This window comes from Prunus avium, chromosome 8 (genome assembly GCF_965620075.1).
Source record: "Prunus avium chromosome 8, drPruAviu1.hap1.1, whole genome shotgun sequence".
NCBI classification, from domain to species: domain Eukaryota; kingdom Viridiplantae; phylum Streptophyta; class Magnoliopsida; order Rosales; family Rosaceae; genus Prunus; species Prunus avium.
This window is the reverse complement of record NC_142291.1, coordinates 1787230-1813469: the sequence shown is the minus strand read 5'-3', so window position 1 is coordinate 1813469 and position 26240 is coordinate 1787230. Positions and strand designations below refer to the sequence as shown.

Sequence of the window (26240 nt, the reverse complement as noted above, 5' to 3'; positions counted from 1 at the left end):
TCAATCTAGGCCTTAGATTACTTTGCGCTTTGTGTGGAACCGTCAAAACCAGGTACACAACATACTAATTGGAGGAAGACTTTTCTACTTGTGATATTGATATGTCAATATCTGCTAACAACCTATAACTCGGTGAGAGAGACCCAATATTTTCATTTTATGGAGACAATTTCACCATTGACCGTAATGTCATTTATGATCCCAGCAAGTTTGGTGTACAGTTATGTGGAGATTATTACTTTACAATTCTTCTGTTGGTTGGATATGCAAAAAGTTGTCTTGATTGCTCAACACCCTTAATTTGTGCCTGTTGACTGCTAGTTTTTCAATGTCACTGTCTACACTTTAATAATTCAGCGGTACGTCAAGTCGTGTAACAAGAATCTAATCTCTTCATCCTAAGAAGAAGTGAAGTCTTAATGCATTTCTTTCTAAGTTCAGCCATCAGCCATCATCCATCTGCTCTCAAGCATCAGCTTCCTATCCATACTCCATGGTATTCAAATTTTCAAGTGTACTACTAGTCCTCCTTTTCTTCCATTTTCTTGTTGCTTTTAGACTGCAAGCCTCAGAGGCACAATCTTGGATCAAAGCGGCATACTGGTATTCTGGCAGTGAATTCCCCATTGCTGACATAAACTCTTCGCTTTTCACTCACCTTATTTATGCATTTGCCGGTTTTAATTCATCATCCTATGAGCTCTCCCTCTCCTCTGACTCTGAGGAGCAGGATCAGGAGCAGCACTACTCCACCTTCTCATCCACGGTCAAGCAAAAGAACCCATCAATCACCACCCTCATCTCCATTGGGGGTGGAAACGCAGACTACTCAGTCTTTTCAACACTTGTCAGTAATTCTTCTCACAGAAAGACCTTCATTGATTCTTCAATAAAGATTGCAAGGCTTTATGGCTTCCAAGGCCTAGACCTTTGCTGGGTTTCAGCTAACACAAGCTCGGACATGACCAACATGGGAAATTTGTTTCAAGAGTGGCGAGCTGCTGTCAAATCTGAGGCTGCAAACTCTAGCCAGGCGCAGCTGATTTTGACAGCAGCCGTTCAATACAAACCAGATTTGGAGTCCTTTTCTTTTCCGGTTGAATCCATTCGGAACAACTTGAATTGGGTACATGTAATGGCCTATGACTATTATGGGCCTCAGTGGACTAATTTCACTGGCGCTCATGCAGCTCTGTATGATCCATCAAGTGATGCTAGCACAGATTATGGTATCAAGGCATGGCTTGGTAAGGGATTATCTGCTTCCAAATTGGTTTTGGGCTTGCCTTTCTATGGCTATGCTTGGAAACTTGTGAATCCTAGGGACAATGGTATTGGTGCACCAGCAACAGGTCCAGCCATTACAGAGGATGGATCCATGAGCTACAAGGATATCAAGGGTTACATTCAGAGATATGGGGCTGACATAATCTACAATGCTACGTATGTAGTTAAGTACTGCATAATTGGATCATCTTGGATTGGTTTTGATGATGCTCAAGTTGTCAAAATAAAAGTTTCTTATGCTAAGGAGCAGAGTTTGCTTGGATACTTTGTCTGGCAGGTTTCCCATGATGACAATTGGGTGCTTTCTCTTGCAGCTGCAGGTAGGAATTGAAGCTCAATAATTATGCATAGTACTCTAGTTGATGAACTCATTTTCTCTGCATATTCCACCATGACAACTTAATTTCATTACTCCCTATTGAAGTTTGTTGTAAATAAAAGTCAGAAATTAAAGTATGAGCTGATATTGAAAACAGAAAATATGATTCGCTGTCCAAATTGTATTTGCCCTTTCAGCCATTTAGCAGTCAAGACAGAAGAATAAAATAATTGGTTTCTGTTGAAAATGAAATGAAGATGACCACTATAATTCTTTACTGCAAACTAATGAACAAGATACCCATATAAGTCAAAGTCACCGTCCAATAAAAGACTTGGAGTTTTACGTTGGAAAATTCAACCATCGCCTTATTTATATTTCCCCTGTAATGAAGGTTAGCTCACAACTTATTTATATCTTATTGTTGCTGCCATAGAAAGTCCCATACTACAGTCAGCTGACAACTTCCAAGATCTTTAATGCATTCTTCCCTAACTGTTACATTGAATTATATATGCTGATCACAGCTACAGCTCAAGAGCGTGCAAGCAGTGGACAAAAAAAGCGGCGACTTCTTATCATCATTTTGACTACAGCAGCTTCAGTTATTCTCATATTAGGCACCGTCATGTGTTACTTCCGCATGAGAATGCTCAAGTCAAAAGGTATATAGCTTTATTCTTATTTTTGTTCGGCCTGAAAGTATTGAACATTAACTATTCACCTCTTTGAATAGTATTTTGGATTTATGTATTATCTATAACTCTTTTTTTGAACGAACGTACTATCTATAACTATGGAGGAAGAATTGGATCTTAAAGCTCTTCTGCCAATTCTTTGGCAAACGCAGCTAAAGAATCAGAATCCAAGGCAAATTATATAGCAGACACAGCTGGAACTTTTAATAGCAATGTACCTAATCTGCAAGTCTTTGGCATTGCTGTCATTGAGGTGGCAACAGAAGGATTTTCAGTTGAAAATAAGCTTGGAGAGGGTGGTTATGGTCCAGTTTATAAGGTAAACTTTTATAATGGGGCATATCATGGCACCAGCTTGTCCCCATTAAACATGCTAACCATGAGTGTCTACATAACTTGCTAGGGTGTATTGCCAAATGGACAAGAAATAGCTGTGAAAAAACTTTCAAAAGCTTCAACTCAAGGATTCGAGGAATTCAAGAATGAGGTCATGCTTACAGCAAAACTACAACACGTTAATCTTGTCAGGGTTTTGGGATTCTGCATCGAACACCATGAACAAATGCTGATTTATGATTACATGCCAAAGAAAAGCTTGGACCTCTACCTCTTTGGTAAGTCAATATGAGATTTCGCTGCTTTCGTGCAAAAGATGACAATCCACTAGTTCCTGGTGGTTTCACTTCCTTGTGCCACACAGCTTTAAGCTGAACATAGTGTAAGCTTGTAAGGGATGGCCTATGGTGTCTCTACTGTTCCATGCATTTTTTAGTATATTTCAATGCAGAACTGATTGGACAACATCTGTTTCAATGTAGATCCTATCAGAAGGTATCAACTAGATTGGAGAAAGCGTGTTAGCATTATTGAAGGGGTTACTCAGGGACTTCTTTATCTCCAAGAATACTCAAGATTGACCATAATCCATCGAGATCTGAAAGCTAGCAACATTTTACTTGACGAGGAGATGAGACCTAAGATCTCAGATTTTGGTATGGCCAGAATTTTCACAAAAGATGAACAAGAGGCAAACACAAGCCGGATCGTTGGAACATAGTAACTCTATTTCCTAATAAAGCTACTTTTTTAATTGAGCTTTCTATTATTGGATACTTTGGTAAGTAATCTTCTAAATCATTCTGTGCAGTGGCTATGTACCTCCTGAATATGTTAAAAACGGTCTATACTCCACGAAATCAGATGTTTATAGCTTTGGAGTTCTCCTTGTACAGATCATAAGTGGCAAGAAGAATGCTGCTTCCTATGGTCCAAATGAAGACTTAAACCTTCTAGAATATGTAAGTTACTTCAATAAGCACAGTTACATCAGAATTAATATTTGCTTCAGCTTTGCTAAGAATTAAATCTTCACGTTTCAATTACATGGTGGGGAACATTCAATAATTTCAGGCATATGAACTTTGGAAAGAAGGCAAAGGGATGGAGTTTATGGATCCTTCACTCGATGATACATTCATTATGTAAATTGATGAGATGCTTGCAGATTGCTCTTCTATGTGTTCAAGAAAATGCAAATGATAGGCCTTCCATGTTGGAAATTTCTTCGATGCTACAGAGTGAAAGTGCTGTAATGGAAAAACCGAAAATGCCAGCTTTTTCAAAAAGAAATGAAGACAAAGAAACTAATCCTGCACCACGGCTAGAAGTGTGTTCCATTGATGATTCAACAATCTCAGAGGTTGTAGGTCGATGAGTGGTGGTATATGCTCAGTGCTTTGTAAAACAAAGTTCAATCAGATTTTCAATTCTTTTTCCTTTTACTCTTAGGCATAACAGCTCGGCCACTAGTCAAACTATTCTTAGAATTTATTAGTCATGTATTTCCTAGTAAGTTCATTAGGTGTATATTACATTGCAGTCTACTTACTACAAAGTTGGTAAGGGGAAGAGGTCAGGGGTCACACTACAATGTTGCAGAATTTGGAATTATAGGTTTCTTTAGTTTAGGCATGAAGTGAACCAATTATGAGTTTGGGGTGGTTCTGTTCTGTTCATCTATGAGTCTACCAATGGAAGTTTATTATGTGCTGCGAGTTTTACTGATATTTCGTTATCTACCAATGTAATTGTTTACTGTAAATGTAACCTGATTATGAAGAATAAGATACCCATAAAAACCGTCACAATCCAATACGAAAACTTGGACTTTTGCGTGGAAAATTCATTTATATTTCCCCTGCAGTAGAAGGTTGGCAGCTCAATGTCAATACTAGAAAACAATGAGCTCACTCACACAACTTTATTAATTATTAACAAAAGAAACACACACAGACAAACATCTTACTACAAACTTTACAAAGTGAGAGCTCCAGGCTAGCAGTACAATGAGTTGACAACTTCCAACATCTCTATGGCATCTCTATGCATATTATATTCTCACAGCTTACTGAGCTTTACAAGTTTCACCTCTTAAAAAAGAAATTTTGATTTTTCTATTATCTGTACTATATGAATGCATGATGAAGAATTGCATCTTATTAAAGAATACAAATCGCCTCCAATTAGGCTAAATACAAATGGCACTACATCTTGATCTTCTTATTGATAGTAAAAGTAGCTAGAGTAGTGTCCCTAATATGCTCCCCATGCGCATGAAGCTGCAAACAAATTTGACATTCACATTAGGCATCAGTAAAGTACAATTAATTAACGATCAACTATATATACAAATACAAGAACATGAAAGAGTGTTGTTGTCAATGTCATATATACCTGCTTGTGAAAGAGTCCAATTCACATCGATGCCAACATTCCATGCAAAGTAGCCAACTAGTCCCTTTCCCTTAGCATATGAAACTTTGGTAGTGATACTCTGCGTATCATCATAACCAATCCAAGTCTTCCCAGTATAGGAATAATCCATAACAAGTGTGGAATTAAACACAGTTGATGCAACATTCTCAGCTATATATTCCTTGATCAGGTTGTAACCGGCTTACCCGTCCGGCAGCACTTCCATCCTTCGGCTGGTGCAAAAATACCATGCTGATTTGGGTCTGTTAGGTTCCATGCATAGCCATAAAACGGAAGGCCAAATGCAATTTTTTTTTGAGGCATACCTGCCTGAAGCCAAGCAGTGATCCCAGAATCCCCACTGATAGGACTGATTGGGTTGTACAAGGAAGCAGGGGGTCCTGTTACATTGGGAGACCAACCAGGGGCAAAAAAGCTATATGCCATCACTAGTGGGTTCATTTTTTGATCCCATGGATATAAAGCTAGTTTGATATACAAACTAAACTATATAGGCGTTGAATTTAAAACATATATGCCACTAATATCTCATCTATCAAGCTGCCGAGTATGTCCACATCTGCAAGAGGACCAACTGGCAAAAACATCGAGGGTATTATTGGGTTTTCTCGTTTCATTTGTGAGCTTATTTATTTCTTCTCTTTCTTTATAGAAACAGAAAGAAACAAAGTGGAAATGAATAGAATACACGATGTGTTTTAATCTGAACCCTGTGTGAAGTCTAGAGTTGGCAGAAGAAGGGCTCCAGGAAAATTGTCTCTTGGCTTGCCATCGCTTTCGTGGGCAGACTAACTTTTCCAAGAATTTACATTTCACAACAAGTTTGGTGGCAAAAGTGTTCCATTCCATGCCACGTACGTCTTCTCAACTAAATCCAGAGACTTGCTTGTGGCATATGATTACTCCATTTCACACACACACCCTCCTCATCATGCTGATTTATTTATATTTATAAAAAAATTAAAATTAAAATAAAAAAAGCAAGGGCTTGATTGATTGGTTTGGCTGCAATGCAATCTCCATTAATCCGTCCAGTTAGGCCAAGGGGTCTGTCTCTCTGAAGTGCAGACTTGCAGACTTGCAATGCAATCTCCATTAATCCGTTCAATTCTTCAATCTTCCAAAGAAGTCCAGACTTGCAAGTCTGGAGCAAAATCAAACTAGCTTTATATCCATGGGATCAAAAAATGTCACCCACCTTTTCCTCTTCTTCTTCCTTATTTCATCTCAGTTTTATTGTCGTTTCTCTGCACAAACTTGGATCAGAGCTGGTTACTGGTATGTCGATAGCGAGTCCCCGATACCTGACATAAACTCTGCCTTGTTCACTCATCTTATTTGCGCCTTTGCTGAACTAAATTCCTCCACCTACCAGCTCTCCATCCCTTCCTCTCAGGAGCCATCCTTCTCCAGCTTCACCGGTATCGTCAAGCGCAAAAACCCATCAGTCATAACACTCCTGTCCATCTGGAATGGACTAGCTGCAACAAATCAATCAATTTTGGGTGAGAAAGCTAACTCTTCAGTCTTGTCCTCAATGGCCAGCAAACCTTCTAACAGAAAGTCTTTCATTGAGTCTTCAATCAAAACAGCAAGGCTTTATGGCTTTCAAGGTATAGACTTGCTTTGGCTTTGGCCTAGGACAACCTCTGATATGATCAACATGGGAAAGCTATTGGATGAGTGGGGAGTTGCTGTGAATTCTGAGTCAAGAAACTCTAGTGATCAGTCACGCTTGATATTGACAATGGCGGTTCGTTATTTGCCTGCTTTCGAATCGTTGAGTTACCCAATTGAATCTATGAAGAGGAATTTGGATTGGGCACATGTTGTGGCATATGACTATCATCTACCTGCTAAGGAGAATGTTACCGGTGCTCATGCTGCTTTATATGACCCGTCAAGCCATGTTAACACCAACTATGGTATAAAGCAATGGCTAAACAACTCATTTCCTGCTAGCAAACTGGTTTTGGGTTTGCCTTACCATGGCTATGCGTGGACACTTGTGAACCCCAAAGACAATAATGGAATTGGGGCACCTGCAGCCGGAAAAGCTGAGACGAAAGATGGATCCATGAGCTATAAATACATCAAGTGGTACATTAGAAGCTACGGAGCTCCCATAATGTATAATGCTACTTATGTTGTGAATTATTGCATCATAGGATCGAATTGGATTGGTTTTGATGATGTGGAAGCTGTCAGAACTAAGATTGCATATGTCAAGGAGAAGAAGCTACTTGGTACCAATGTGTTTCAAGTCACCAATGATGACAATTGGGCGCTTTCTTGGGCAGGTTGGCCAAAGTGATTTTTGATGCTTTGTTTTTGACATGTCATAACACTCAATTTTATATACTGAAGAAAGTTTAATTTTGACAACAGGCTATCTGCATAAATCAACTTATTTTCTAATGGAGAGCCATTTATTCTACTTCTAACTGGTTTAGTAAATGACAGTTCGAGAGGAAGAAAATGATCAAGAAAACAAGCGGCGGTTATTGCTTATAGTTTTGCTTCCAATTACTTTGATCATAATCCTCATAGCCTTCGTGGTGTGTTACTTACAAAGAAAATTGTTGAAGACAAAGGGTTATTTTTCTCACTGTTAGTGTTTGTTTCGAATAGCAATTAGACAAAGATAAATTCTTTTTTCGAATTTACATCAAGAGTTTTGCATTTGCATTTTCACTTTTTATTTTTTTCCTTCTGGTTTCAGGGATGCATATTCTTGGGAATTCAAGGTCTACTAGCACATCAGATCTTAACAGTGATCCTCCAACTCTGCAAGCATTCAGCTTTTCCAATATCAAAGCGGCAACAAATAACTTCTCAAGTGAAAACAAGCTTGGAGAGGGTGGGTTTGGTCCTGTTTACATGGTAATATTTGCTACCTTATCTAACATAAGTTTACACTGTGGGAACTGGGATTTAAAACTTGTGGTTGTATGTGTGCCCTTGTGTATAATCTGCTGCTACTTTTAAAACAATGAGATGTATATCAATAAAAAAAAACTCTTTCCCTGAACTACCCCATTCCTACTTTCCTGCTACCAAGAAAAGGGAACAAAAATAACTTTAGGCTTAAAGCTGTGTCTATGATCATTGGCTACTAATTCCCCTCATGCTGAACCAAAAGCTTATCAACAACTGAAAGCAGAGTCACCCTCACCTTGTGTTAATTAAGTGGTACATTCTGGTGAACAGTGAGAGTGATACCATTTGTAGATTTATCTTTTGATCAGATATAAATCTGGATTTTCTTTTTACTAAACCATGCTAACTTAACTAACCATGGTTTTCTTCAATTTTTCAAGGGTAAATTGCGAGGAGGACAGGAAATTGCAGTGAAAAGACTTTCCAAAACGTCAACTCAAGGACTTGAGGAATTTAGAAATGAGGTTACACTTACTGCAAGACTACAACATGTAAATCTAGTTCGAGTTCTTGGATTTTGCACTGAGAAGGAAGAAAAAATGCTGATCTACGAGTACATGCCCAACAAAAGCTTGGACTTCTACCTTTTTGGTCTGCAATTTTTCATGCTTCCTGTTATGGTTGAGAGTGCAGGCTAGCATAACACAATACTTTTGCATTCTGTAAGTTTCAGTGGGTCTTAACATCTCCTCTAAGAGGTAAAGATGGGGGGGTTAAACTCATTGAAACTCTCCAAATAGTTAGACAAGCGTATTCTTGAGGAACACTAGTGTATATTAAGCTAACAAAAATCACTTGTTAAGCCATCTAAGCTTGTGGTGCAGAAACCTGTGACTTTTAATTTGTCTGTCTCTTGATCCTTTGCCTACCTCATTGGTCCTGAATTTGAAATCTTGCAGATCTTACCAGACGGTATCTTCTAGACTGGACAAAGCGTGTGCACATCATTGAAGGGGTTACCCAAGGACTCCTATATCTTCAAGAATACTCCAATTTTACAATTATTCACCGAGATCTGAAAGGTAGCAACATTTTACTTGACCATGAAATGAATGCTAAGATATCAGATTTTGGAATGGCTAAACTTTTCAGAAAAGATGAACTTGTAGCAAACACAAAGCGGATTGTTGGAACATAGTAAGTAAACTGCCTCTTTTTGGTTGTTCACACACACATGATCATATCCTTTAATACTTGTTGTGGTATGCAATGCAGTGGCTATGTTCCTCCTGAATATGTAAAAAAAGGTATATACTCTACAAAGTACGATGTCTACAGCTTTGGGGTTCTACTTTTGCAAATGATTAGTGGAAGGAGGAGCACATGTTACTATGGTCCGAACGAAAGCTTGCACCTCTTGCAATACGTAAGTTCCATAGCTGTCTATGATTCTATCACCACTACAGGAAACTATTACTTAGATCTAAACTATATATGAAGTAACATTCAAACTATTTCAGGCATATCTATCATGGAAAGATGACAAAGGAAGGGAATTTATTGATCCATCACTGGATGATTCTTCTTCTTCTTGTAAATTATCGAGATGCTTGCAAGTCGCTCTATTATGTGTCCAGGAAAATCCGGAGGCTAGACCTACAATGTTGGAAGTTTATTCCATGCTCAAAACTGACATTGAACCCGTTCCCACTCCTACGAAGATGGCTTTCTCAGGACATGGAAGTGTGGAAAACACATCTACACCGCAGCAAGGAAGTTGTTCAGTTAATGCTGCAGAAATTTCTGACTTGCAACCCCGATGAAATTGCAGGCTCAGAATAGGAGACATTAGGTTTTCATTTTCAGTGGTTGAGTTCTTAGGCTCAAGAATGTGGGTGGTCATATACTCTATGAAGTATACAAGATTTTAGCAACTTTAGATTCTTCATCTGGAGGCCTACATGTTCTAAACATTACAATATTTGGTTGAATTAAAACTTTGCAATTCCTGTGCAGAGAGAAGGGAGGGAACTGATGAGGCAAGTAATTTGAACATTGAACTAGTGGTTAGGCTTAGACCAAGGAGGGGATATGCCAGGATGTACCAAATTTTTTGTTTTATTTGTACGAAATTCTTTTATACAACAATAACAAAAACTGCAGGGAAAAAAATTCAAATCCAGCCTGCATTATTCCCAGGCAAACACAACTGAACATGAAAAACAACAGAATAACATGTCCACTCAGAGCCCTGTTCTAAAAGAAAACCACCACCAAATGAGAAGTATTAGCATTTTTGTCAGAAGTTAAAGGGGTAAACAATGGCCTCCCCTAACAACAACCTTCATCATTGATTTCTACCGTTATAAAAATTAGTGACACTAATCAAGTTAAGACAAGTGGTTTAAAGAAACATTATGGTATGTTGTCGTTCTAAGGTTGGTTTTAAAAACCATTTGCTTGTGAATTCTGTGTTGTTATGATTGGAGCTTGTGCTTAATCGTGACTTCCCTGTCCAAGCATTGATCATCTCCACAAGCATACATTCTCTTGACCAATATTCTAACTGAGTCTCTGCAGCAGCATTAGGATTTCTTTTTTAACCAGGAATTAATTTGAAAGGGTTGCTTTCGCTTTAGACTTTACATTAGAACGATAATTTAACAGGAAACAAGCTTTTTATATTAGCACCATGGAATTAATATAATGACTGCCAACTGCCAAGAATGTATTTAGCGAAATGGATAACTTTATGCGCAAAAATTAAATTTAAAAAAAAAAAAAAACCGATTGTGATGGATACCAGTTTGTCAAATCTTATTCTCTTGTTGGTGTCTTGCTGGTGATAGTGTTCTTCATTGGCTGTGCATAGTTGTCATGATAAATGACTAGTGGAAATTTCTTTTTCTCCCAAAAATACGATTGTGATTAATAACTTCATGTGCAAGCTAAAAAAAAAGAAAAAAAAACTGAAAACTGTCTACTCTCAAGTTGATACAGTGGCGGCAGTCTCCAGCAGAGACTGTTTCTTGGTTAATGCTTCCCAGTCAACTTTTCTCAATACTCTGAACCTTTCATCCAATGTCACAAACTCAGCTTGAGGAGCAATAATACCAGATTTTCCACCATTATGCAGTAAAAGCACGCTAGCCCCTATATCTGGGCCATGAAGCTTTCCTGTTAACAGCACTCGGAGAGGCATGAACAGTGATTTCCCCTGCCATTAAGATTTTGAATGCACAAAATTTTCATTTTATTAGCCAGAAATGGAGAGAAGTTCATGAAAAGGTTGGAAAATAAATGAACAATGAACGAGAGAAGCCACCTTGCGCTTCAGTGATTTGCCAAAGCTCTTCACCCATTTCTGCCAACCAGCATGGCCTTCTTCGAGTGCAGCAAGTAGTTCACCACTGTCATAAGCAGCTATGAAGCTGGCTGCAAACTCAGAAAGTTTGTCCTCTAAGACTGGTTTGGCTTCAAGACTGCAGCCATGACAAACAAATTCATAGTTATCATACACATAGTAGTTCTGTTAACATCAATAGCCAACAAAGCATCCCCTTCTTCAAATATAGCTTACTCATTACAAGACAAATACGGTGATTTGAAGAACAGAAGGCCATATACATTTGAAGTGGTAAACCTAAATGCAACATCAACTTAGGAATAATCCACCCTTCCATTGAAATAAATCCATATTTTTGTCTATCCGTGTGAGAGCACTGTCTTATGTTGGATATAATGTCTTAGCCCACATTCATGTTTCAACATGCTAGCGAACGCTTAGGATTCTCAGCTGTTGCTTACATATTATTGTTTCAAATGGAGGGCTAAATGCAATTTCATCCAATTCAATGCACAATCCCCATAACTTATGATAATGAACCACAACAACATTCCAGAAGGAAATAAATGGCCATCCGAAAAGTCAGCAAAAGCATATCAAAGTTGTGAAGTGGTTGAGCAGTTTTTGATATTCGATTAGAGACAATTGTTATCAATCTCTCTGAAATTCTTATGAACCCTTCAGAGTGCCAATTCAATGATATATTTTCCAACAACAACAACAACAAAAGCAAAATAACAGAGTAAGTGCGACAAAAAATCAAGATCACCTGGATAAAGTTTCAAGTAAAGGGTACGATAACAAGTTTGAGAGTGCTTTATCTGAATCTGGTGTCAAATCAATCCCATCCTTGAGCAACTGAACTGCGTCCTACGAAATTACATAGTAGACATGCTTCACTTTTCATGATTATAAAATATAAAATATAAAAAACATTGAGGTTGTTAAAAAGCAGAAAACACTTCAATTTAAGGGGCACTTTAGCTTGTATTGAAATCATCGGGAAGTGAAGAAGCTCCCCTGGATACAGTAGACCTATTATAAAAAATCATAGACCACAAATAGTCTTGTTCTTAACAACAGTATCATCAACAGCAATGCACAGCATTAATGACCTTAGACACCATGATGTAGAACAGCCCGTAGGTTTTAGAGTAAACACTTAAGCAATAGAACATAGAAGAATATAAGAGATCGAGGAGATGAAAATATAGATCAAAAAGACGAAAGAAAGGGCAGAACAGTAGAACAAGAAGAATATCGGAGGTCGAGAAGATGAAAATATAGATCGAAGGGATGAAGGAAAGGACCGAAATCAGAGAACAGAGAAGGAAGAACAGAAATCACATAGTTTTAAGAGAAGGTTTACTCAATATCCAAAATCTCCATTTTAAAGAACTCCATGGGGTTATTTATAGCAAACTAAAACCTAGACATAATAGGATAAAAATCCCTTGCTTAAACAGAAATCCTAACCCAAATAAAATAGGAAACTTAAAACTAGAAATCTGGAAATCTGGAAAAGTAGAAATCCTACTAGAATTTGGAAAACTAGAGAATCTAGGAAACTAATAAATTTAGGTCCTACGCGTCCTGCATCACACCATTTCTCTAAATTTACAAACTAAGATAACCTGTAAAATGAAAATGTGGAGGAGATGAGTCTTACTTCAACAAATGAACCCTCTGACTCTGTAAGGATGCCAGTACCTTTCCATCGCTCACCAATAAGCTTTGTCAACTCCTCTGATGGAAGTGCTCTCAAATGTTGACCATTCATCCACCTTTAGTTTGTAAGTATATGTATGAGAATATAATTAGAAACAATACCTCAGTGATGCAATTAATTCAAGAATTCAATAAGCTGCCTAAATTTTCATAGACATGATCCACAGTAAATCAGGAAAACCTATACCAACAAAACAACCATGCAACTGCAAAATGCTCACTCAATCTGCTTCTCCAAGAGAAGGAAATGCTACGTAGAAGAAATCTTAAACAATTTTTCTCTTCATATAGTAGATTTAAAGCTATAATTACCTTAGCTTGGTAGAGTCAAAAATGGCACCACTTTTGTTGACACGACCAATTGAAAATTTCTCAACTGAAATTATTAGTAAACAAAATACTTAGATATTTAAACAGTGCACGTAAGCTGAGCAGCCGGTTTCTGAGTATGATAGGGAGCACGAGGGTGATAAAGTGAGATTTCAAAGGAATTCACTAACCTAGGTGGTCCAGGGTGAAAAATTCATTTTCAGTGCCATCACCCCAACCTAACAGTGCCAAGTAGTTCACCATTGCCTGGGGTAGATAGCCCATCTCCCTGTACTGTTAAGTTCTAGTAGTTAGATATCAAGAACATCTATTAATATTAACAAAGAAACTCTTGAATAAAGGAAATCAGTAGGAGAAAGGTGGGGTTGGACCTCAAGGAAACCATGGAAGAAACCTCCTGTAGCCCAACATTCTTAGCAAGAAAGGAAAACTATATTTAGATGACTACCTGGCCCACTGAAGTTGCGCCATGCCTCTTTGACAGCTTACTCCGGTCCGGTGCAAGAATTAAGGAAACATGTGCAAAGTGAGGCATTGGGAATCCTAGAGCCTGTGTTGGTATGGTGGTTAGATTTTTTTTATTTTATAAAAATAAAAAATAAAAAAAAGCTTCACTGTAGTTCTACATTAGAAACCCAAACAGAAAGAAAATCAGGACATGAGTTTATAAAGTTACCTTATATATTAATGCTTGCCTTAGAGTATTTGGTAAATGCTCCTCTGCTCTGAATGCAAATGTTGTGTGAGTCACATGACATAATAAAGAGATGAACCAAAATCCAAGAAACAATAGTGGTGAAGTGGTGAAATAGATTGGCAAATAGCACACTCTCATCCATGTTCAAGAAGTTATTCGTATTACCTAATAACATGTGAGATAGCCATGGTAGCATCATCAACTGTCACGCAAAAATTGTACACTGGTTGACCATTGCTTCTCATAATTACAAAATCTCCAAGAGTGTCCAAGTTCCAACTGACCTTCATGACACTATACAAAGTTAACAGCCTATAAAACTTAATTAAAAATTTGATGGTTGTCGAAGTTAATTGATGAATTACTTTAAGTTAGTGAGAAACACACTTTACCATACTAGGAGTTCCTAAGTGCTCCCAACCCAATAACCAAAATATTTATTTATATAAAAAAAAGAACTAACCTCGCCTCGAATAAGATCATTGATTTTCAAACGTCCTTCCTTTGGCACACAAAACCGATATGTGTAAGGAGTTCCTCTTTGAAGCTCTTCTTGTACTTCTTTGTCTGTTGCATTGGCCCATTTTCCTGTGTATACTGGAGGCAGTTGTTTTAGTTTCGCAATCTCCTTCATTTTCTCTAGTTCCTGGAGAGGATAAGGTTAAGATTGCAGATGTACAATAGCATTGCACTTTAGTATGAACACAGAATGAACAAATAACAGGACTTATGATGCCTTAAAAACCCAAAAATACGAAGCAAATTTTCATCTAACTTTCTTTCAGAATAAGCTAGAAAGGTATGAACAACAATCTGGCACTCCTTTAGCCAACTAAACAAGGCATAAACATCAACTAAACAGAAGGGCAAGTCATCAAGTCATTCATACTCCCTTAGAATTTCCATTTGTAAATCTATTACAAGAATATTTTCATTTTCTAATCTTATTATTTGGCAAGCGAAGACATGCTTGAAGACTCAAATACAGAAGAGAATCACCTCACTAGAGCAAAAGCAGCGGTAGACATAACCAGACTCTAAAAGCTTCTCAGCGTATTGCTTGTACAAAGAATTTCTTTCTGATTGCCGGTACGGACCATAATCTCCATCAACACCGGGTCCTGCAAAGTTTACCAAAAATGAAATGACCAAGTTTGAAACTTTACAAGATAGACCCAGTACACGTAGAGTAAAGGAGATTCAATATGCACTGAAGTTGAGAAATTTATCTCTCCTGCCACCACTTATTGAGCTAGTACGATCATGTCATTGAGTATAAAAGTCATAATTCAAGTAATAGCCAAATGCACTCACATATTCGACAAATCCTATGGAACAGGATTTTGGATTAAACCGTAGGCATTTTAGAGCTGGAAAAGAATTAATCAAGAAAAAAAGTACCTTCATCCCAATCAAGACCAAGCCAAGAGAGGTCATTTAACACAGCCTCCTCAGATTCTTTAGTAGACCTCTCCAAATCAGTGTCTTCAATTCTCAAAACAAATTTCCCTCCATTGGACCTGCCCCAGCACAGACACTAATACTCATACTCATACTCATCCAATAAAGAAAAAGCCGACAAAAACCATAAACCCAAACAAACAAAACAAACAAAGACGTACCTGGCAAAGAGATAATTAAATAGCGCAGTTCTAGCTCCACCAACATGGAGATTTCCAGTGGGAGAAGGAGCAAAACGAACGCGTACTTGGTCTCGGGTCTCCTTTGTTGAAGACGCAGAGACTGAAAAAGACCTCCTTCTATGGAAGACTGAGACTTTCTTCGGTCTGTAGGATTGGCACAAAAATGGAGGAAAAACATTCGGGAAAACTGTAATTTTCATTCTCATCCTAGGCATTGCAACCAAAGCTGCCATTGCTATTGTGGGTTTTGGGTACTGAGGTTGGAGTTTCAATGGCAATCTTCAGAGGATATCGAGTCAAAGGCTATGGAGGCAGTATCTATTATTGGCAAATAAATTGCAAAACAAAACAAAGAAATTGAGGGTATAATGGAGAGACCTTTGCACCATCTGATGCAGGAAGGAAGGGCCTTGTTCCTTTGTGGAGTTGTGCTGAAGAAGGGGCTAAGGTGGCGTTTGGCCCTGCTGAAATTTTTAAAAAAGCAGCTTTAATAAAAATTTGGCATGAATTGGATGTTTGGTAAACCCAAAAAAACAAGCTTATTTTAAAAACAACCATCATAAAAAGCAAAAACTCAAAGCAGCCAATACCCAGCTTTCAAAAGCTGCTTAAAAAAAGAGCCGGTTTTTTGATTAATGAAAGTTTCATTATTCCTATAATGCCCCTAAACATTTTACGAAAGGACAACGTTTGTCCCTCTCACAAAATATCTCGCGACCTTCACTCTCTCTGAGACCTTCACTCTCTGCTCTTCTCACTTTTCTTCTTCCTTCGCTATCTCAAAATTCCAGTCTCAATCAAGGAAGTTCATTGCTAACAACAATCAGCTACTCATCAGTAAGTTCATCTTTTCATTACATTTATGATTTTTGGGTTTATATATGTAATGAAATTAGGTTTTTTTTGGTTTCTATGAGATTGGGGGCTTTGTGTTCTTGGGGCTTTAGGAGGAAGACACGGGAGAGAGACAGAGACAGAGACAGAGAGATAGAGAGAGAGTTTTTTGTACTGGGTTTGTCTCTCGTTGCTTTTTGGCAAGGTTTTGTTTTCTCCCTAGCTTGGTCTGGGGTTTTCAATTGGCCTTTGGGTCAGATACTTCTGTCTCTGTTTCTCTTTCTCTGAAACATGTCTTTCCTAGATGCCTTTTTTCTCTAGATTACCCAACCATCATTGTTCATAGCTCATTGTATAGTTTGGTACAGTTCCAAAATCTCAACAACAAAACCCGCTAGGCCAATCTGGTTCATTATATACATACATCTATATATATACACACACACATATATATATAATTGCAACCCCAGTCCCCAAAAGTCAAGTCCCGTGTTGATTTTTCCATTGTCCTAACCTTGTTTCAACTTTCCATCAGTTCTGATATTTTTTACAACTTTGTTGATTATGAGTTTTCTTTCCTGCAGTTGCGGATGCTTCATTGCTGTGAAGGAAGTTTCCTTGCTGGATAAAGGAAGTCAGGGGGTGCAAAGAGTTTATCAACTTGAACAGGTGAGAGGCTTGCGTTGTGTCTGGTCCTATGTCCTGGTTTTGCATGCCTATACTAATTGATTCAGTAATAGTTTGTGAGTGGAGCCTGGCTTTACTGTTGTTATTCTGAGATCCTTTTCTTCTCATTCAGTGTTTGCTTGTTTGGTTTTTTTTTTTCTCTTCCGGGAGATTGCTCTTTTGAGTCAGTTTGAACATCAAAACATAGTTCAATACTACGGAACCGCTAAGGTACTACTTTTTATTTTCTTGTTGTTCTTGAGCTTGAATCTATGCCCCTTAAAATTGTTTGTCATGCTATTCCCTTATCTACCATGATAAGTAATTATGCATATCGGAGTCATTTATTCGTGTATTTAACTTGCTACAGATTCTGGCCATTTATTCGGAGTCATTAGATACTTCATTTTTATGTTGGTTTGACACTTGGTGACATTGCAACGAGAATCATTAATGACAATTACAGAAAAATCCACCTTAATGTATAAATAAGGGGATGAGATATTCTCATACATTGGTGTATTTTGTCTATCTGAGGTGGAATTTGTTGTATGCGTTATTGCTATGACTTTATTTTGTTTAATTTTCTTATTTTCATTCACATACGAAATCACTGTAAATAAAAGTAAATAACAAAAGTGATTGTAACAAAAGTGTTTAATTTTCTTCCTTTTATTTATATTTTTTTGTGTTGGTGGGCTTTATCAAAAGTGATTATAGCATGCTGATCATTGTGGTAAGCTGGAAATTTTGGCTAAGAGATTCAATAACAATGTTCCCTAGTAAGCTGGAAATATTGGCTAAGACTTTTATGTCATCTTTGTCTCCTCTTGGCATAATAGGCTAGCTAGTTCCTCAAGTAATATATATTAAAGATTAGGAAAATTATGTAGTTCTTGTTCTTATGTCAATTGTCAAGGTGATCAATTTATTTTCATGTGTGGATTCTTCTTGTTCTTGGTTTTCTTTCATGAATCATTAGGAAAACTCCATGCTTGGTATCATCTCCCGGATTTTCGTAGGGGAAGCCAGCCAACGGGTTATAAAGAGGTATTCAATCATGTTCATTCTTCTCTTAGGAGTGTTATTAAAAGAACCTTTGGAGTATGGAAGAAAAGATGGAAAATTTTAAGAGATATGCCTAATTATCCATTCAACAAGCAAGTGAAGATAGTCATTGCTACAATGACACTTCATAATTATATAAGGAGGCATGCCCAACGTGATAGACATTTTGATGCTTCAAATGATATCTTAAGTGAAGAGATAGGTGAGGATATTGATGTACAACAAGAAGATAGTCTTCATGACAATGGAACACAAGAGATGGAAGCATTGAGAAATAGGATTGCTACAAGTTTAATGAATGCATCTAATTAGCTTCTTTAATATTGTAGTGATCTATTTGGGCATGTTAAAATTGAACAAGTTTTGTATATTCGTTATGCTAACCCTCTCCGAAGCCCTCAAAACACATTGTTATTATTAATATAACAATATTTATAACTACTTTTGTTACAATATTGATTTATAATTTATGGTAATATATGTGTGCTAATTGTAGATTACAATTTTTGATAAAAACAATGTGTAAATTAAATAAAGAAAAAAAAAATTATGTAGTGAAGTTTGTTTTCTTTTTTTTAAAGTAGAAAAAGAATGAAGAAAAAAACAAACAATTTCATCATCATGCCCTTTTCGGTCATTATACATACTAAAAGCACTTTTGATAAAATTTTACCAAACACTTCGACTACTCACAGCAGTTTTTCAAATATAGTTTACCAAACGCCTAACTGCTTTTTTTCACAGCTGATTATTTTCGCAGCACAGCAGAAGCAGTTTTTTTTAAAAGCACAGCAATGCCAAACTAGCCCTAAGGTTGCTGGAAAATTCTAATATAATACATCAAGTTTCTAGACCGTTAGATGAGATCAACGGTTTAAATTTATTTTAATACAAAAAGAACAAATTGTTACATATTCACTCATGCTCCTGCAGTTGCAAAAAGACAAAGCTGCGCCTTTTTTTTATTTTTTATTTTATAGAAAACAGCCTACATTTTTTTTTGAATTGTGGAAGCTTCTTTGTTTTTTTAAGAAAATCTACCGTTCTCTCTCTCCTTCACCAAGCCCCCAGAATGATGGCGGCAGCGATTTTAGAGCCTAGCCAGGGCCGGCCCTTGGCCAGGGCAACCAGGGCCACCGCCCGGGGCCCACGATTGAGAAGGGCACAAAAAAATTTTATATTAGCTTATATATATGTATATGATTAGATAAAAAAAATATATATTTATATTCCAAACAAAATTATAAGTGCTCATAAAAAAATAAAATAACTAAAAGTAATGGGTATGGCTACATTATATTGCCCATATGCTCAACTGATGTACATATTACCTTATTTCCATTTTCAACATTTAAGTAAATGTCTTTGTCCTTTTACTTTCATTTATTTTTATATTACTCCATTTACTTAAGTTTACAATGTAAATAAGGAAGTACCCCCCATTTGGATTTAAATAAAAATACTAGAAAATCAAATTCCCACCAAATAAAAATATGAAAAATCGGTTTTAGTGCAAAATACGATTTATGCTAAAAATGATGGCTCATTAAGTCAATATATACTTCATACTAAAATTCCATAAAATCAAGTTTTCTTATATGATGTGTAAGGAATAAAAGCCGCCAAAAATTATCTTGAGAAAATGATTATTCCGAAAAATCATTTTTCATACTTAGTCAATATTGCACCTCCGCTAAAAAAATTATGGGTCCGCCAATGGTGGCAGGCATAAGAATTCTCTCTCTCTCTCTCTCTCTCTCTCTCTCTCACCCAAAGCGCGCATCTCCTCCCTAGGTTTCTCTAAACAAGGATTTTCTTATCAGGCTTTTGGTTTTTGTCTCAAATGGTGAGGAAGGCTATTTCAATCGATTCTCATACTTGCAAATTGCAATACACTAGTTAATGAGTTTTGTCAAATTGGGTCGGTAATTATTTAGAATGGGTTGTGGATAATTTGGTTTGATGGGGATTAGGTGTCTTGAGAGCTAGTTGGGTGGGTGGGTGCTATTCGGCTTGTGGTAGATGGTGGTTGCTAGGTGGCTGGTGGTGTTTGGGTGGTGGCTTGTTTGGTGCAGCCTGGGAAGGAAGTTATGAAGTTTTTCATGTTTGTTTAATATTCTAAAATAATTTTTTTAATTGTTAACATCCATGCTGGATTTACACTTAAGATGAGTTACATAAGTCCTTATAAGTTATTTTACAAAAAGATAAACTTGTCTTTAAAATTTTAAAGATATGGTGGGTGGGAAAATAGGACAAGATGATGAAAATAGCAGCACTCAATTAATTATTTGATTAAAAAAAAATTATGAATAAAGGGCACACTCTTAGAGTTTTTCCCTGGGCCTTCAATCACCCAGGGCCGGCCCTGAGCCTAGCTCAAGGATTTTGAGAGGTCATCGACACCAATCCAAGGCCGTGAGATTGGGACCTAGTGGGCAGGTGCTAGGGTTCAACGGTCGTGGTCGAGGAGAGTGAGGAGCGTGGTGGTAGCACCTTGAGACAGAAGGCTATGAAGGCTGAAGAAAGTTGAGATTCCACCCCAAAATTAATTGGCAATAAGGGGAGTAGCCCAACTTCTTATAAGCCCTTGCTAGGTTTCTCAACTTTCCAATGTATGATTTTTTACCTTCACATTCTCACAAGCCCCCACACATGTGGCAAAATTTCAAACCTAGCATGTGGACAACACATATTAGGTGACGTGGAGCACGTGTGGCCGTTGGGCTTTCACACGTGGACTAACCTGCTCTGATACCATGATAGCAAACTTCAATGAAGACACAGCAAGAAACTTTGAGAAGAAGCTTACGATTTCTTTGATTAATTTTCTCTCTTTTTCAATATACTTTACAATGAACAATATCTAATATTTATATGACAGATGCACTTAGCTTCTCAGCTACGACTTAATAAACACGTGAACCCACGTGAACTTCTGACTAACTAAACAATTCAGCATGTCATGTCAGCATTATATACATGTCTTTTGCCAATCAAAGGATGTGATCTCAATATGTTTTCATGGCGATTTCAGACTCAGTGAAAGAGAATGGTGGATTTAGGTAGCGAGGAAGCTGGGCAATGGCCATGGTGGACCTGGGCTTGGTGGAGGAGTTGGGCAATGGGCTTGGTGTGTGTGTGTGTGTGTGTGTGTGTGTGTGAGAGAGAGAGAGAGAGAGAGAGAGGTACCAATATAGAAAACAAAGGAAATGAAAGAGACAAATAAGAAACTGACAAAGTTCTATCCTGCTTTTCTCATTGATGTTGTAGCAATTTATACAAAAGTTTGTTAGGACCAGCTTGTAGGTTGCCACGAAAGAAAAGATAAACAGCTAATCCATAAGGATAGAATGACTAAAGTAGCCTTTGAGGAAAGCATAATGGCAACGGGTAGTGGCTAGGCGAGTAGTGATCCGGCCATTAGGATCAGGGGTTTTATCAACGAGCGAGCGAGCGGTGGATTTGGGCGAGGGAAGGAGCTGAGCAGTGGCTAGGGAGTTTTGCCCAGAGAAAGAGTTGCAGAGAGGGAGAAAGTGAGGTTATTTTTATTTTTTTTGCTTTTTAATTTTTTAATACTTAATAATTATTTAAATTTAATTCTATTTTGTTTAAATTATTTTATTTCAATTAAATAAAAAATGGTTCCCATGTGTGCCATTTTTAAAGTAATGGCATTTCTATTATTTGATTAACTCTGTAAAAGAAAATTAATTTTGAAGAAGAAGTAATTGTAAAATTGTTGTGGAAAAAGTAACCTAATGTAATATAATATATTATATATGAAAATAAATAAATAATAATTTCTCTCATAATCCAAATCACCAGGATTTCTAAAAATTCATGCAACTACCTTCTAAGTTTCTCATACATGATACTTCCCAAAATATAAAATGTATTCATAATTTGTTTAGTTATGGAGCATCACTACGTACACCAATTAATGTTGTCTCTATTTTTGTTTTCTTTTTTAACCCTCGGTAGATGTAGATTTAACATAGGACATCTTTCAACATTGGGAACAAGAATATCACTCTACTAAGAGCTAATTGATCAACATTGTCTTTTTATTTTATTTTATCATATTGTCATTAGGTTATCATCATTCTCATTTTAGAATTTATAACTGTTGGCGTGAGTTGAGTGCCCAAGTGGCTTAGCTCCTACATATGCAACCTTTGACCTCGAACTCGGTCTTGAATCAAGATCCTATTTTGATGACCTTGACCCCGACCCCGACTACGATGACAACTCCGACCATGACTCCGATGATGACCCCGACCCCGACTCCGATGATGACCCCAACCCCGAATTTGTCTCTAATTCAAACCCCGACTCAGGCTCAAATCCCGATTCGGATTCCTACTGTATCCTATGCATCTTCCACTGCATAGATTATGACTTCCCGACTAACGACCCCGACACATGAACGACATTCTCATATTGTGGTGATCCGAGACACACTCGTGAGACTTGTTTTAAATTGCATGGCTACCCCGAATGGTGGGCTACTCTCAAAGATGGAACACCACACGATACGACCAGTAATGGTACTGGTTATGGATTCCATACTTCGATAAGATTGATTTTAGTAGTTGGATAATTGATTCCGGTGTAACTGATCATATGACGTTTGATCCTGATGATTTTCTAAATAATACATAACCCCGACGAACTTGTATAGCTAACGCTAATGGAGTTACTTATCCTGTGACAGGGGCTAGCACTGTTGCACTCTCATCCTCTCTCTCACTGTCTAATACTTTACTTGTTCCATCTTTGTCTAATAAATTGATATCTGTTAGTCAGCTCAGCTTACTGAACAATTGAATTGTTGTGTACCAATTCACCCGAATTTTTGTTTGCTTATGGATATTCACACTAAGGAGATTCTTGGTCATGGTACTAAGAGAAGGGGGTTATATTATGTAGATGACTTTAGTCCCGACAGGGCTAATAGTGTGACGCATCCCTCTGATAGCAAACAAAAGCAAATCTGGTTGTGACACCGTCAATTGGGACATCCGTCTTTTAGTTATATGAAGCATCTTATACCATATTTATTTTCAGGTTTTAAGGACTCTGACTTCACATGTGACACTTGTATTTTGGCCAAGAGTCACCGTGTGCCCTATCCGTTGAGTACGACCAGGTGTACTACTCCATTTACGTTAATTCACTCTTATGTCTGGGGACCTTTACCTATCACTGCTCCTTCTGGCGTTCGGTGGTTTGTCACATTCGTAGATGATTGTACATGGATAACATACCTTTATTTGTTGAAGAATAAAAATGAAGTGTTTTCCCATTTTCAGTTCTTCCACAAACAAATGAAAACTCAGTTCAATGCTCAAATAGAGATTCTTCGCTCAGACAATGATGGAGAATTTGTCAATCATGACTTTCAGACTTACTTCCAACAACATGAAATTATCCATGAGACGACTTGTCTTCAGACACCACAACAAAATGGTGTTGCTGAATGAAAGAATCGACATCTTCTTGAAACCGTTCGAGCACTTCTAATTAGAGCTCATGTTCACCTGATCAACTGCATGCCTTCTAGTGTATTGACCTTTAAAACTCCCTTACAAGTGTTTGCCCAACACGGGCCCCTGCCCTCTATTTTGGTACTCATACCCGAATCTTTGGATGTGTGGCTTTCGTTCATCTCCACAAAAATCAACATAGCAAACTTGATCCATATGTGTTTCGTTGTGTTTGTTTGGGTTATGCCACTCATCAGAAAGGCTACCGTTGTTATCACCCTGCTACCTGACGTACCTATGTCACTTTGGGTGTGACCTTTTTGGAATCTGAGCTGTTCTTCCATGACCTATCATCCAATTCTACGCTTCAGGGATAGATACGAAGTGAAGAGCAGAATTGGAGCAACTTAGAAAACGAAGAAATTCTCATATGTACAGAAATGATCGATCGGCCCGAGTCTGTAGCATGAGATTACTCTTTGCCGAAAAGCGATCAATTGTCCATTCATAACGATCAATCGCCTGATCCACCTGATCCCTGCGAAGATGTTTCTGATCCGAGTTCTACACCTACAGACAATACAGAACAACAAGATGAATACCCCCCCCTCTAACTCAACAGTACCAACAGACAAATCTCCTCAGAATATCCCTGATGTAACTACTCCTCTTACACTTGTGAATTTAGAGGATAAATCTATTGGATACCAATTACCTTTCAGGAAAAATAGTGGGAAGCCACCAAATCATTATTCACCTGATATTGGCAAGACATCAAAGTATCCAATTGCAAATCATGTATCCATTGAGAAGCTGTCTGAACCACTTAAGGCATTTGTGCATCAGTTGTCTGTTATTCATATCCCAACCAAGGTTGCTGAAACATTTAAAGATCCTAATTGCTATAAGATCTCGAATGCGGTACTCAAAAGAGAAGATTGTTATGCTTCTTTTTCGAAGAAAATGTTATATGATCATTTAAAGCTTCACTTAGCAAATGAGTTCTTTGAACTTCCTCATATAATGTTCCCTTCAAATGCCTTATATCATTAATGGCTTCTTCCTTCTTGGCGGCCTTTTTTCCGACGGAGGTTAAGGCTTCCATATTTGATATCGTATAAACCCTAAAATTAGAAGGTGCAAAGCATCACCCGAAGGTTTAATTATGTTGCGGCTCATGATAATATATATATATATATATAAAGGCAGAAGCCTTAAAAGTGAAATTTTCAATAACCCCGAAAATACCATTGGTGAAGTAAAATATTAAAATACACTGATTTTATTTATATGAGAGTAGGGAAGTAAAACAACTAAAAAAAGTAGAAGGAGTAGTTAAGAAAATCAAAATCTCAAAAATGAAATCCAACATGGAAGTGAAGGAAGCAGAGGTAGTGATCGTAGGTGCCAGCCTTGACAACGTAGCAACCTTTGCATATCTAAATTTCCATAAGATCTCGAATGCAGCACTCGAAAGAGAAGATTGCTATGCTTCTGTTTGGAAGAAAAAGTCATAGAATCGTTTAAAGTTTCACTTAGCAAATGATTTCTTTGAACGTACTCATATAACGTTCCCTTCAAATGCCTCATATAATTAACAGCTTTTTCCTTCTTGGCATCCTTTTTCCCGACAGAGGCTGAGGCTTTCATATTTGAAATAGTATAAACCCTAAAATTAGGAGGTGCAAAGCATCACCCGAAGGTTTAGCGATGTTGCGGCTCCTGGTAATCTATATATATATAAAGGCAGAAGTCCTAAAAGTGAAATTTTCAATAACCCTAAAAATACCCTTGGTGAAGTAAAATATTAAAAGACATTGATTTTATTTATATGAGAGTAGAGAAGTAAAACAATAGTCAAATAAAATAATTATAAAAGTAAAAGAAGTAGTTAAGAAAATCAAAACCTCAAAGATGAAATCCAACATGGAAATAGAGGAAGCAGAGGTAGTGATCGTAGGTGCTAGCCCTACCGGCGTAGCAACCTCTGCATGTCTTAATTGCGAAAAGATCTCGAATGCGGTACTCAAAAGAGAAGATTGATATGCTTCTGTTTGAAAGAAAAAGTCATATAATCGTTTGAAGCTTCACTTAGCAAAGGATTTCTTTGAACTTCCTCATATAACGTTCCCTTCAAATGCCTCATATAATTAATGGTTTCTTCATTCTTGGGGGCCTTTTTCCCAACGGAGGCTGAGGCTTCCATATTTGAAATAGTATAAACTCTAAAATCAGGAGGTGCAAAGCCTCACCCGAATGTTTAGTGATGTTGCAGCTCATGGTAATAAATATAAAGGCAGAAGCCCTAAAAGTGAAATTTTCAATAACCCCGAAAATACCCTTGGTGAAGTAAAATATTAAAACATGCTAATTTTATTTATATGAGGGTAAAGAAGTAAAACAATAGTCAAATAAAATAAGTAAAAAAAGTAGATGGAGTAATTAAGAAAACCAAAATCTCAAAAATGAAATCCAACATG

General features: G+C 37.4%; 2 protein-coding genes, 1 long non-coding RNA gene and 1 pseudogene across 7 annotated transcripts; 3 read left to right on the top strand and 1 right to left on the bottom strand.

The window, feature by feature from the left end:
• Positions 1 to 353: 353 nt before the first annotated feature.
• Positions 354 to 4348, top strand: LOC110745576 (uncharacterized; annotated as a pseudogene). The gene is made up of 7 exons (XR_015826322.1): positions 354 to 1607; positions 2134 to 2271; positions 2457 to 2623; positions 2708 to 2918; positions 3123 to 3360; positions 3452 to 3602; positions 3715 to 4348. The product of XR_015826322.1 is annotated as an uncharacterized LOC110745576 (transcript).
• A 1680-nt stretch (positions 4349 to 6028) lies between these two features.
• On the top strand, positions 6029 to 9964 carry LOC110745574 (uncharacterized). 3 transcript variants are annotated; one of them, XM_021945680.2, is made up of 7 exons: positions 6029 to 7379; positions 7543 to 7689; positions 7802 to 7962; positions 8400 to 8610; positions 8919 to 9156; positions 9235 to 9385; positions 9480 to 9964. In XM_021945680.2, exons 1-7 carry the CDS (start codon positions 6254 to 6256, stop codon positions 9780 to 9782), a joined length of 2337 nt encoding a protein of 778 aa, XP_021801372.2. In that variant the 5' UTR covers positions 6029 to 6253; the 3' UTR covers positions 9783 to 9964. The 3 variants fall into 3 exon arrangements, with proteins under 3 accessions (XP_021801372.2, XP_021801373.2, XP_021801374.2); XM_021945681.2 differs by having other exon boundaries at positions 6030 to 7379; positions 7543 to 7674; XM_021945682.2 differs by lacking the exon at positions 7543 to 7689 and having other exon boundaries at positions 6030 to 7379.
• An 873-nt stretch (positions 9965 to 10837) lies between these two features.
• Positions 10838 to 16124, bottom strand: ERS (glutamate tRNA synthetase). Its single transcript, XM_021945696.2, has 13 exons — positions 15683 to 16124; positions 15462 to 15580; positions 15060 to 15181; positions 14524 to 14706; positions 14226 to 14344; positions 14040 to 14088; positions 13812 to 13913; positions 13534 to 13636; positions 13346 to 13409; positions 12975 to 13089; positions 12075 to 12175; positions 11285 to 11441; positions 10838 to 11176 (listed from the first exon to the last, which is right to left on the bottom strand). Exons 1-13 carry the CDS (start codon positions 15934 to 15936, stop codon positions 10946 to 10948), a joined length of 1719 nt encoding a protein of 572 aa, XP_021801388.2. The 5' UTR covers positions 15937 to 16124; the 3' UTR covers positions 10838 to 10945.
• Positions 16125 to 16367: 243 nt separating this feature from the next.
• LOC148291105 (uncharacterized) lies at positions 16368 to 18482 on the top strand. Of its 2 annotated transcripts, none has more exons than XR_015826329.1 (3): positions 16368 to 16540; positions 17122 to 17434; positions 18186 to 18482. It is a non-coding gene; the product is annotated as an uncharacterized LOC148291105 (long non-coding RNA). The 2 variants fall into 2 exon arrangements; XR_015826328.1 differs by having other exon boundaries at positions 17574 to 18482.
• Positions 18483 to 26240: the final 7758 nt, after the last annotated feature.